The 12714-nt window shown below is 31.6% G+C and overlaps 1 protein-coding gene across 14 annotated transcripts in view; it reads right to left on the bottom strand.

Moving 5' to 3' along the window:
- The window catches only part of MAPK10 (mitogen-activated protein kinase 10), a 637325-nt gene that overhangs the window by 73021 nt on the left and 551590 nt on the right, over positions 1-12714 (bottom strand). For 12 of the 14 annotated variants that reach the window (XM_049709104.1, XM_049709102.1, XM_049709101.1 and 9 more), the window contains one exon: positions 11976-12047. In XM_049709104.1, coding sequence (XP_049565061.1) covers positions 11976-12047 — 72 coding nt within the window. Of the gene's footprint in view, positions 1-2070; positions 2143-11975; positions 12048-12714 lie in introns of all 14 variants that reach the window. The other 2 variants (XM_049709107.1, XM_049709100.1) reach the window with 1 other exon arrangement.

The following is a 12714-nucleotide window of genomic DNA, read 5'->3' as shown; positions in this document are numbered from 1 at the left end:
TTTTATTGCCACTTTTAGAAAAGTCATATTTAATAATAGGGAATTTTTAAAAAATAAGTAATGTCTTGCATTTTAAGAGCTTAATGCTATGATACTCAGTGTTCATAATTTGCTTGCTTGAAAAGTACTGATTTAAACTTACCTACATGTTTGAAATTGTGAAAAGACCACATCTTACAATGAGAGAAGACGCTTTAGAAAATAATTCTCATTTGCCCTTCAAAAAATTTACAAATGTATCCTTATACAAATGCTCCAGAAATGACCCAATATAAAAATACCAAGCTCAAGTATTGAAAAGACATCTAATATGAGACTTTTTAACATTAGCAGCAACCCAAAGGCTTACTTATAAGGGATTTTGACACCCAAGTTAAGAAATGATAACCAAGCAACTTCTTCCAAAAAATAGATTCTAAGAAATGTTAATCCGTACTTAATAACTCAGTTGTGGAAATCTGATTTGATTTTCTTTAACAGAAAATGAAGGAAAAGTAATGAAAATCAATCATTTTAATTTACAGGTGGCAAATAATTCATTTCAGTCATCAATTATTCAAGCATAATGAACTTCTGAAAAATCAGATTACAGAGTTAACAGATTGAGTCTATTTTTATCAAATGTCTAAAATTAGCCAAAACTTAAGAACTGTTTCATGTTCATATTCAAAGGCCAAACTCAAGTTTATAATTCGTTGGGAATCAAAGAAATCCTGTTTGTTTAAAATCTGGAGGAATTTAGTTTTTGTCACACCAACATACTTTTAAAGAGCATAAACATGAATGTGGCAAATTTATAGATGCTACTTAGTAAAATGCATATGTAGGAGACAATACTGCAATATAGACATAATTTTTTTAGAAATAAATGTGTGCCATATATGAAACGACAAAAGTTTTTAGTAAGAATAGAATTAAAAGTAGTGCAGCTTTATTTTTAACTAAACAAAACATTTCAAGTTAAGATTTTTATTCTACAAACCTGAGTGCCTAACTCAGTCATTTTGTAAATTGGTCCTTTAATACATACAGAGAATATACATATGCAACTATATATATGTGATATATTAATCCTCAGAGCAAATGGCTAATTATAATATAATTAGGCTATAATATTAGTAATTAGATTTACTTTAATTATACTTTAAAACACCATTACTATAGGCTTGATTTTGTTTTTGAATTATCATTTAAGTAATGATCATTTTATCTTTAGTATGGTGAGGATATAATATTTTCATAAATGACTACATGTAAGAGGATATTTAACTAACTAAAGATAATAAGTTATTATAAACCCGTACACTAAATCACATTATCCATATCTTTTTAATACTGCAGAGCCTCTAGAATCTTTAATTGCTAATTATTAGCTGCTTAAGAGAGGATCACTTTTACTTATTCAAGTGATGTAAATTTGGTCTCTTCAGATATTTCATATAATCATTATTATTAATGAGGTTTTAATTATTGTACTTGCTAATAATGTGGAGAAAATAAGAGCAGGAATGGAGCTATTATTCCTAGAAATTAAGTAAATGAGAAAAATAATTTTAGAATATCAATTTAAAAATGAAATTCATATGAATGCTCTCTGATTATGTGTTAATAATAAACCTATTACATTTGTGAGTACACATAAATCTAACTTGATAAAAGATTTCCATGCCAAGTGAATATTTTTATGATATAAAAGCACAAATATTTAGTCTTAAACTAAAAGATTTTGTCATTTATTATCTAGCTATGAATATACCTTAATTTTAAAACATCTACAACAAAAGACAGTAAAGAGTATATCACTGTCATTAATTTCATAGGACTAAATTAAGGCAGACCTTTTGATAGCATGTTGAATGTTCCATATTTGATACTGTATTATCCACATAAGATCTTGCTAGGTGACAAGGCTACCCTACCATAATGCCAGCTGGTAAACATTTGACGTTGGAGTCTCCAGAATCCCTCTAATGGCAGTGAGAATATACCATCATCAGTATTGTATTGGACACCAAAAGGAATTGATTGAGAATGATACCCATAGAGACCACTGGCTGCTAAGAAGGATACGATCAGTGCCAGGAAACAGCACTGCACCTTTTATCATTTCTCCCATGATGCACCCTACTGACCACATGTCAACTGAAAACAAAAATGAAATGAAGATAAACAAGAAGACAGGAATAGAACAGCAAATAAATGAAAACACTTGCCTACCCATGCCATGGAGGAACAGTCTGACCTTTTGCTGACTGGATAAGAGGCCAGTCTTACAGTGCTTTAAAACAGTGGATGGGAAGAACACAAGAATGTCAGGACCCTTTCTGCTATGTAACAATGCCACTCAATGCCACCTAATGTATGATAATATTATTTTGCAATTATAATTCAATGATTAATTTAGTTTCTGATTTAAAAGGTCTCATTTGCATTCATCTGCTAGAATCCTACTGATTTGTATTGTAAATTATTTTAGATTGTGTTAATATGGGAAATATGCAAATTGGCTTTTCTTTCATTCTTTTGTATACTATACTTGGAGAAAAAAAGAAAGAAAAGCTGAGCTGCCAGCAACCTCAGAAGAAAGGGTTTCTTTTATAAAACACACTTACTCTTATTTATAAATATGAATAAATTTCCAGAAGTGAAATGCCAGTCCAAGAATGGGTGTTTGGAATATGCTCGTTCAGTTTCATTGACTCCCATCAAAGGAGCATGCTTCTAAACTGGAAGCCTTGTCTTATCCTCATAAGCATGGTTGCTTTATAATGGTAAGAAATGCTGGCTTTCAAAACAAGGTGGTTTGACATGAAATGAACAACATGACTTAAAGAGGTGACACTTCTTCTGAGACTGTGAGTCAAAAGAAACCTGGAATTCAAGGTGAAATTACAGTGGTCTCTCTGCTATTGCCAGTTATCATCCAGAACTTAAAACCAGGAAGCTAGGGTAGAGGATACTCAGGGAGGGGCAAAATGGGGAAGCAAGAAAGTGAAATCTTTAACTATACTCGGTTACTCACGCGTTCCTATTAAAACTCAGAAAGAAAGATAGGTCATTCTTATGGGGGAAAATAACCTAGAAGAATAAGGGAAGTTGAGGGGGAACAAATAGGGAAAGGCATTGGGATAGCAGCAGCACACTATAATTTTTCTCCAGTTAGTCTTCAAATTACATCTTGTAATTTGACAGTAACCTTACAGAATTCCTCATAAGATTCTTTCCAGTGTGAAAATCTCAGTCAGGTTAAACTCAAAGTTTCCAAAGTTTGACTTAACATCTAAACAGAGTGATCACTTCAAAGAAATGGTTACACCTTTGAAGGTGATAAGCATACCCAGAGAAGCAAATTAGTTTTGCTTCCATTTTAGGAAAGCAAGTGACATGCAAAAATATCAGGGAAAGATAGAGCAAACAGTTGTGCATCCCTTTATTATTAATGCATTTGTAATTCCAGATAATATCTGTCTCACAAGAGGTTGGTATTGTAACTTGATTAAAGGGGAAAAAAAATCTCTGAAATGGTATTTGCTTTTGAATTGCAAATATTCTTATCATACTGTCCAAAGTGACCAGTCTAAGTTGTTATTTATCATGTATCTATTTTTTATAGATATTGTGGGAGAGATAGGTAAAAAATACACAGCTATAAACTCAGTAAGCAAGTTTTCTCTTGCCTGCATCCATTCAAACATTTGGAAAAGGCTATTTCTGCCACAAACCTATCTGCTAGTTAGAAAACTTCTATTTCTATTTTTTATTTAATGCAAAAAAAAGTCTCTTCTATGTTATTTCTGGCAGAAACTCATTTTTTTCTGCTGCAGAACCAACTCCATTGCTTTCTAATTGTATAACCTTGGCCAAGTTACTTCATCTCTCTTTTCATCCTCTAAAATGTGGATGATAGACAGTATTTATCATGTAAAAATTTTTTAAGATGTAAAAGGATTATGCCTGGTAAAGAGCCTTCCACATTGCCTGGTACATAGTAAGTTCTCAATAAATGTTAGTTATGTATCATCATGTATTATATATATATAACTTATATTCATATACATATATAAGTATGTGTATAAATATATACATATATAAATTATATACATATATGCATATATAAATTATATGTTGGAATTAAATATATATAGCAAAGGCTCATTTATTTTATATTTATATAATATTATATTGTATCTTGTATTTATATATATAATTAAGAAAATTTTTCCAATGAGGGAAGCTTACTCACTGGGCAATACTTTTCACTGCTGAAACCACTTAGAAAGGCATTCCATATCACAGCTGACTCTATGGAACTTCTCTCCATTATCTAAACAGGAATTACCCTGTTCCCTAATCCAAATAATAATCTTAAAATATGTGAATATAATCTATGATCTCCAACCACTATTCTAAAACTGGAAAATTTTCATCTTTCAGATTAAAATCCTTTGATTTTCACTCTCCCTCAGTTATGCCTTTAAACAACAGCAACAACAATAACAACAGGTGACCTACATGGAACCTTAGTCCTGGTATTGCTTCAATATCAGTTGGTTCTAGACTGTTGTTGGTTTAATAACTGCTATATCTCCCAGTTCTCATTTGTGTGGCTCTGCTGGATACAGATATTTCAAAGTAAAAGGAGAACAGTTTTGGAAGTTTATCTTCATGTCAGAAGCTAAAATAGACAATAGATCACAAAGCTTTCACATAAAAATAATGCAGAGAGATATAAACTCAAAATCTGAACTACTGATGAATATACTGAATTCTGTTTTCTTTATTTAATGTATCTTTTCTGAGTAATAATGCCCTGGAAATCTCTCCAATTTCCAAATTCCATTTAACTTCCCTCAGGATTCACTATTCCTACAGACTATCCATGCTTATGCCATGGAAATGCTAAGCCTTGTGCCTGGAAATGATAAGCTCTATTATTATAAATTACAAAAGTAGAGTATATGCACATGAATTTATATAGATTTTTATTACTCAAGACAGGATGATTTCTCAAGAGAAAGCCATTGCACCAAATTTTATTAATTAGTCATCACAACTAAAACAGGAACTAGGCAATAAAAGAATTTGATACTAAATCTTGTTGGGACCAGGGGTAGTAGTAAGCCTTCCCTCATCTAATATGCATATCTGCTTATCAGGGTGAAACTGGATTATTCTATGAAAATTTCAAGATATTCCAATGAATACTGACTGTGAATAGACCTTAGAAGAAATTGGCAAATTCAATCACAGTTGGAAACTGGATTTTGATGCGTTCTGAGAGAGTCTGATATGGTATTTGGGTCTCCATAAGAGTTTTGTACACTAATGCTGCCGAGGTAGAATTCTGGTTGCTTTTATGGTTCTGATTCATTACATTTCCCCTCTCATCATCAGTATTCCCAGAGGCAGAGAGCAGATTCATTTGCAACTGTGACAGGCAGAAACTGAGTCACTTTCCTTAGAAGGAATGTTAAGTAAGTTTTGGTGTTACTAAAATATGGTTATAAGTTTTCTAGGTGAGAAAATCTCAAGTGTATTATTTGTCAGGCATTAGATTATACTAAATTATCTTTTTTCTACTCTAGCCAAGTGACAGAAATGATATAATATCGGTCGTGGCAGTTTAAATCTAAACAAAGAAAGCACTTTATTGCTACTTCCACACCCCAGTGGCTTGGACTGTGATCTATGATGGAATATTTTTTGGACTATGTGAGCTTCTAACCAGCAACCTGGCAGATGTTTCCTATCTAGGAGATTATGCGGCTCTGGTAACGCAATTGTGAGACTACACTGTTTTTCTCCTTAACCTAATTATATCTTTATTTAGCATAGGATTCAGACAATGGGATTTGATAAATTTTCTTTCAATGAATACTTCAAAGTACAATAGGAAGAAGATTTAATATGGTTTTCTAAAATCTGAACATCATTTCTTTGAAAAGTTTGTTTTAAAAGTTAATTAGATATTTTACAAAAGCACATTGTTTTAAACTTCAACGCAAACATGGAATTATAAAAGGTTACTGATATGTATAAATAAAATGTGAATGTACCTACTTTGCACTTGTGAATCTCAGTAAAAAAAATAAAAAAACATTCACAGAAAACAATGCTAAATATTCTAATTCCAGGAAACAGAGGAAGATTTTCTCCTTGAGACTACCTGTTTAACTTGCTTTTCTTTCTTTATGATTTCTATGGCATCATATTAATGGCTAACCTTTATTTTATAAATGTTATATCACTGATTTGCTTTTTTAACAAAACAGAAGAAAATCATTTAAACTTACAACAGAGGAGAATATCTTTAGCTTTATGTTAAATTATAAATAAAACTGTAGACTAATGAATTTTCAAAATATTCTTTCATAAAAAGACAATTTTTTACTGCAACAAAATATTTTAAATTGTCATCTTTAAAATCGTGTAATTCTGCAGTGTACACAAATAAGGAATTTAAAGAAATCCTGATGTTGAAAAAAATTTTTTTTCTTTAAACTTTTCATGTTCTGATGAATAAATAGTAAATGCTGGCTCTGAATGTCTCACATTATCACCAAATTAATTACAAGCTCCCTGAAGATTCGGGTAATTATCCTCACTTCATTCTGCACATCAACTTGAAGAAGTGCTTTAGTAAGTGACAAACTATTCATTTTCTTTCCTTTTACTGTCTAATTCACAGATAATTTTGGTTTCTCATCACTTGAGAAATTTTTTTATTCTAGGTGGTCTTTTGGTTATTTCTATTTTTTTTAGTTTACCTAATTCAATTTGAAGGTTATTTGGGCCGGAGTGCCCCCAAACTAACTTCATACCATAAAAACTGAAGTTCCTTATCTTTTAAAGGTATCTACAGGTATGTGCATGTTTGTAAACATCTAATGTTTTATATATATCAAATGATATCATCACAGCAATCCTGTAAGGCAGGCAAAGGAGGTATTTTATAAAGTAAATTGAAGTTGGTAGGAGATGTCACATGACTAAAGCTAAGAGGACCAGAGTAAGTTCTTGTAGCCCTTATGCGCTGGAGACTCATTTGACTGCTGAAGGGAGAAAGAGTCCACAATAGGTATCACTGTTCACAAACTTTGTCCTAAGGGCCAATCGGGCCAAGGGCAGTTTGAATGGAATAGAACAAGTAGTGACTAAGGAATGTGTTTTGTTGTTTGCAGTTTTACCCCCTCAAGTAGTTTACTTTATTTTTGAAGATCTTTCAGTACTCTGCCTACAGAAATGTAGAGGGATAAGGAAAAATAATATGCTTTCAAACCTTTCTATATCCATTTCCGGGAGACAGGGGACTCCTGGGGGACGCAGCAGTCCTAGTGGAGCTTTGTCCATGGTCACTTAATAGCTCCTCTCCAAGGCATCAAGGAGTCAAGGTCCATCTCCTCAATTTCTTCCTTCTGTTCCACCCCCAAAGCCTGTTCTCTGTGTCTTCCCTTACTTTCTGCCCCCTTTCTGTGTATCTCTCTCAATTCCTTTTAACACCTTCATGCCTTATCCTGCCCTTTGTTACATTCTGGCCTACTCTAAATTTCTTGGGAGAGGGATTTTGCTCTTATAACTCTGTCCTCCTCGCATCTGTTCAGATCACCTCAGAATCTCCAGCTCCCATTCTAGTGATTCCCACCTTACTCTGATTTTCTCAAAGTAATAATAATAGAGAAGAGTATTCACAAATTCATGGTGAAAATATATTCTTTTTAGCAAATACAAAGAAAAAATTTTTCTTATTTTTTCAAATGTTTGTGATTATTGGCAATTTGTTTATGGGCGTGAAAGAATGACTAATTTTTACATCCCAATTTTATTTAAAGTCATAAATTATATATTATTTGAGATAACATTGTACTACCATAATATTAGATAGAAGATGCAGAATATAGCAATGTATTAGTTGCAAAAGTTTATTAGGAAGTAAGCAGAGTTATTTCAAAGAGGGAAGAAGGATTAAGAATATCTATCTGTACTAGATGGATATAATAATCCACAACCTCCAATTTTTGTTCACCTTACTTTGATTATTCCCAATTTTCATTTGTTCAGGTTTAGAAAAGATATGATAGTCAGTTAATCTGAGGATGTTTTCTTCATTTCTTCAAATATATTTTTGGTAAATCATTCTCTGTTCCTTAATAACCTGGCTTCTTGGAAAGATTATATGTACATCCTTTTCTTTCTAACTGAAATTTCTCATGTTCTCAGAGGGAAAGGCAAGAGGCCGTGTTTTAGCAATCTGTCAGCTTTAATTGGAGATAATATGCTTGAGGTCCAGAAGTTTCAAATGAATATGGTGTGCCTATTTTTAACATTTCCCAGGTCCAGAGAACTTTGGCCAGAACTCAAAATAAAGGAATATCACAGACCTTGCTCAAAAAAGGTGCTACCATTTGAAGTAGAATGGAAAACATAAGGTAGAAAAATATATTTGAAAGAAGCAGGCTTAAGGAAAGAACTGGTATTATATGAAAACTATACTGGTATTATATGAGACTTCAGTAATCAAGAAAACAGCATGCCCTGGTTGGGTTGTGGGGTGGATGGAAGGAGTCAGGAACTAGATAGTCCTTTAAAAAAACAAAAAACAAAAAAAAACTTCTAAGGAAGTATCATAAAACTGCTTTACTGTAAGTTATTATTTAAAAAACCAAAATCTTAATGAAATATAAAGTCACTGATGCCTCTTATATGATCATTGGACTATGTAAATAAAATAATGGACCTGGCATATTCATTGTTCTCTGGCTTGAAATTCATCATGGGCCCAAGAATTATTAATGATACTATATATTTTGTCAGCATATATGCTATGAAATAGGTTTTAATCATAAAACCATAATGAAAATTGAGTGTATAATAGTATATGTTTATATAATTAAGAAACTCTTTACACAAGAAAAACAAACACTTTATAAAGGTTCCTTTGGATATTAAAAAAGCTAGCAAACTAATAAATCGAAAAGTAAATATGTATGTATGTAGGTTCCAACACTTTTAGTCATCAAGAAACTACCTTGTGATACCATCTGGATCGTATCAATAGTCAAGAAACCCACACAATGTTTCTCAAAATCCAAAATGTTAAATACAATTTTAACAGAGGAAAATAGCTAAAACTTTGGTCGTCAATGATAATTTCATAAGATTTTCCCAATTTTTCAAGGTGTTTTACTACTTTTACTTAGGGTCCAGATTTTAAAAAAAGAGCATTAAAAAGTTCTGTTCAGAGAGAGGAATAATGTTGATTATGATGATAGAGTATTATAACATCATTTTTCAGCTTCAGAGAAATTCAACAGAAATTACTCTGAATAATTCTAAGTGAATTATTCACTTAGATTGTTTTTTTAAGTCTCTGAAGAATTTTGGAAGTAGTCAAGGTATAAACTAGCATATACTAAAATCTGATATTACTTCCAGTAAATGCTGGAATCATTTCAATATGTTAAAATATTGGTATGATTCTTCTCCCTATAAATAAGCTCCATCAGCCCCCAAACTTGTGTCTGATCATCATGGCCTAGTGAAGTTGCTTCAATGCTCTGATCCCTTTATTATTGGTAGTAAGCTCTAATCACAAAATGATAATAACTTCATATAAAAATTAATGAAACAATTCCACTCAAAAACATATAGTACATGTAATCCATTGTTTAATAGGGATTTCTATGGTTTAGTTTAATTTTTAAATATAGTCATGACTAAGACATTAAATTATAATTTTAATTATAGGCAAAATGAATTCCAATGCATTTCATCTGAAAGTTATTTACCCATATTTAAGTAAAATTTAACTTAAGCAAGATATTTTCCACTATAATGACTTTATGTAACTTCCCCACTGACTTATAGGCCAGCAATATATGGCACTAGGCTATCGGATACCAGTAGTTTACATAATCATCACAGGAGATAAAGGAATACAGAATACAAACCCTTATCACAATCTACATTTTGTGTATTGGGGTTTATTTAATTTCTAGAACCATATTTATCAAGGATATATATTTTATGTATTGATATTTGCACAATTTACTTAAAAGTTCTAAACATTTTTCTAAAAAATAAACTAGGATAAAAGGAAAAACTGACCTCCAAGAGAACAATTTCTGGAAGAATGTAGAATTATCAATATGGTGCTATTATCTTTGCTTGTTTATCTGAAGGGTATTTTGGGTTCAAAAGTGTTTTAATTTTTCCTAATTTTATTGGCTTTTAAATTTAATACTGCTAAAATAAGAGAAAAAGAACCCTGATAAATGCCTGAATAGCTAAATTAGATCTCAGAGAACCATGCTACATGGGAATCAAGTGACTGTAACAACAATGTCACACGGGAATGAGATATTTTGTAACATTTTGTCTTTGGGAATTGATTGAGAAGTTCTGGGTTTTTTCAATCTGAAATGTACTGTACCCCAAAGACAAAAGCACACACACATGCACACACACACAAATTCCTACTTTTGTATGAAATCAATACATACGAATGTGAATTACAATATTGTTCAAACGAACTTTGTATGTAGTTGATTTGTATGTAATTGATCCTCAAAATAAATTCAATAACTAATTTAAAGTAAAATGAAATATTATCATTTAAATACATAATCAATATAAAAATTGAGATATTTTACATGTTTTCTTTTTATATCTTCAAAATCCAGTAGGCATTTTGCACATATAACACCTCTGAATTCAGACTAACCATATTTCAAGAGCTAATGTGGCTAGTGGCTACCTATTGGATAGTATAGTTGTAGAAGATGTCATTACTATTATATTACTATTGGAATTTAGAGAATATCTTATTCATATACAGCAGAATAAACAAATGCCTACATTAAATGCATGGTCATTGTGGCATCAACTTTTTATTGTCAGATTTTTTTTATCATTGGCCTTTTCTTCTATTCCTACTAAATAACAATAATAATCTTTCTTACATTATAAGAGTTCTTAATAGAGCTTTCTTATTAGTCAAATACAATACTTAATAGTTATGGATCACATGTTTACTGCCAATTTCTAAAAACCTTCCAATGTAATAAATATATTGAACTCACTCTTGCATTATCATTGTTAAAGTTCTCAGCTGTTGTACTTAGATTTGCACAATTGTGTTTAACAGGGTATTTCTGTATTTATAAAAATATTTTTTCTTTAATATGTAAACTTTCTTATTGATATATTATAAACACATATATGTGCCTTTGTTAAAGAGTGAACTTTTGATCCTTTCAGAAATATACCAGCTCTTTTAATAATTCCAAATCAGAGATACCTGTTCAAGAAATTTCTGATGGAATCTAGTAGAAGACTAAGTGGTAGAACACAAATCAACTTGCTTTTTTTTTTTAATTGACTATACTTCTCACATTGTATATTTCATTTCTTTAATTCTAAATTTCATTGGAAAAGCATGTCTAAGTCACATCTCTAAGTCAGATGAGGCAAGCCTATTTTAAACCCACCTGACCTCCTGCAATTTGAATAATAATTATGATTTTTAAATGTGGAAGTTCTTGTTTGAAGGAAGATGTCCTATATTAAACTATTTAAGACTGGATATAGTGTCAAGAGTAATTCAAATCAATAAAGGCGTGGACAGAAGCTTAAGATGTCAGCAAGTAGAGAAATAATTATGCCTAAATTTGTTGCAGCATAAAATGGTTTTAGAAGGGAGATGGATAATACTTGCAAATAGTTACTGCTATTTTGAGTTACAGATAAGAAAGTTTAAGAAGAAAAAAACCCATTGAAAATTTAATTAAAACAAACCATTGAGGTATGTAGTCTTCAGTACTGGTCAGATTAGAGAAATAATCACTTTTTTTTTAGTCACAGTTATACCACTTACCCAACTTTTTGCTTCTATCTTTACTCTCCTGGCAAAATCATTATGTGTTTAAAGGGAGAGAGAACAAAACAGGTAAGGCTGCAGCAAAAAGGTACAAGGATACAGTCCCTTCCTGGAAAGAGGATTTTGTGGCGAACCATTTCTCCCATAATGCATCCCACAGACCATATATCCACTAGAATAAGAGAGAGGGAAGTGAAGAAAAGGGAGGAAAGTAAAGTTAACTAAGATAATTGATCTCTGAAGGAGAAGGAAAAAGAAGCGTTTGATTAGAAGGTACAAATTTTGTCTCCCACCAAAAGTTGGCCAAAAGGTGAGTTAAAACCAGAAATATAATATCACATAAACAACATCTAGTATAAGAACTCAAATTAATTTTTAAAGTTACTTTATGAGTGCCTTAGATTGCCCTTTAGTGCCATAAAATGGTAGCATGGAAAAGCAGCAGCTTAATCAAAAGTATCTCCATGCCAGGTGACAGCTAAAAGCCACCAAAGGGTTTTCGATGTCATTTGCTGGATGCAGAGAAAATAATCTTAATAGACCCTTAGGGATGGCTGTTTCCATTTTCTATTCTATTCAGTTACACAGAATAGGGCAACTAGAGACCCCCTTTTTCTTGGTCCAAAATAAGGTACATGCAACCAAATCCAAGAAACTAGGAAATGGCTGGAACCATGGTTTAGGCAGAAATATTGGAATCCCTGGTATTCAAGACTTAGTTTTTCCTTCAGAAGTTATTCTTGTAAATAAATACCATATTTCTTGAAATATTTCAAGAAAAAGATGCATAAATAATTTGCACATGTATAAAGGAGTCATGACATAAATAAAGTATTATT

The sequence above is a fragment of the Orcinus orca genome, chromosome 4, assembly GCF_937001465.1.
Source record: "Orcinus orca chromosome 4, mOrcOrc1.1, whole genome shotgun sequence".
NCBI classification, from domain to species: Eukaryota; Metazoa; Chordata; class Mammalia; order Artiodactyla; family Delphinidae; genus Orcinus; species Orcinus orca.
Note: the sequence above shows the minus strand (reverse complement) of the source record. Positions and strands in the feature narration are given on the sequence as shown.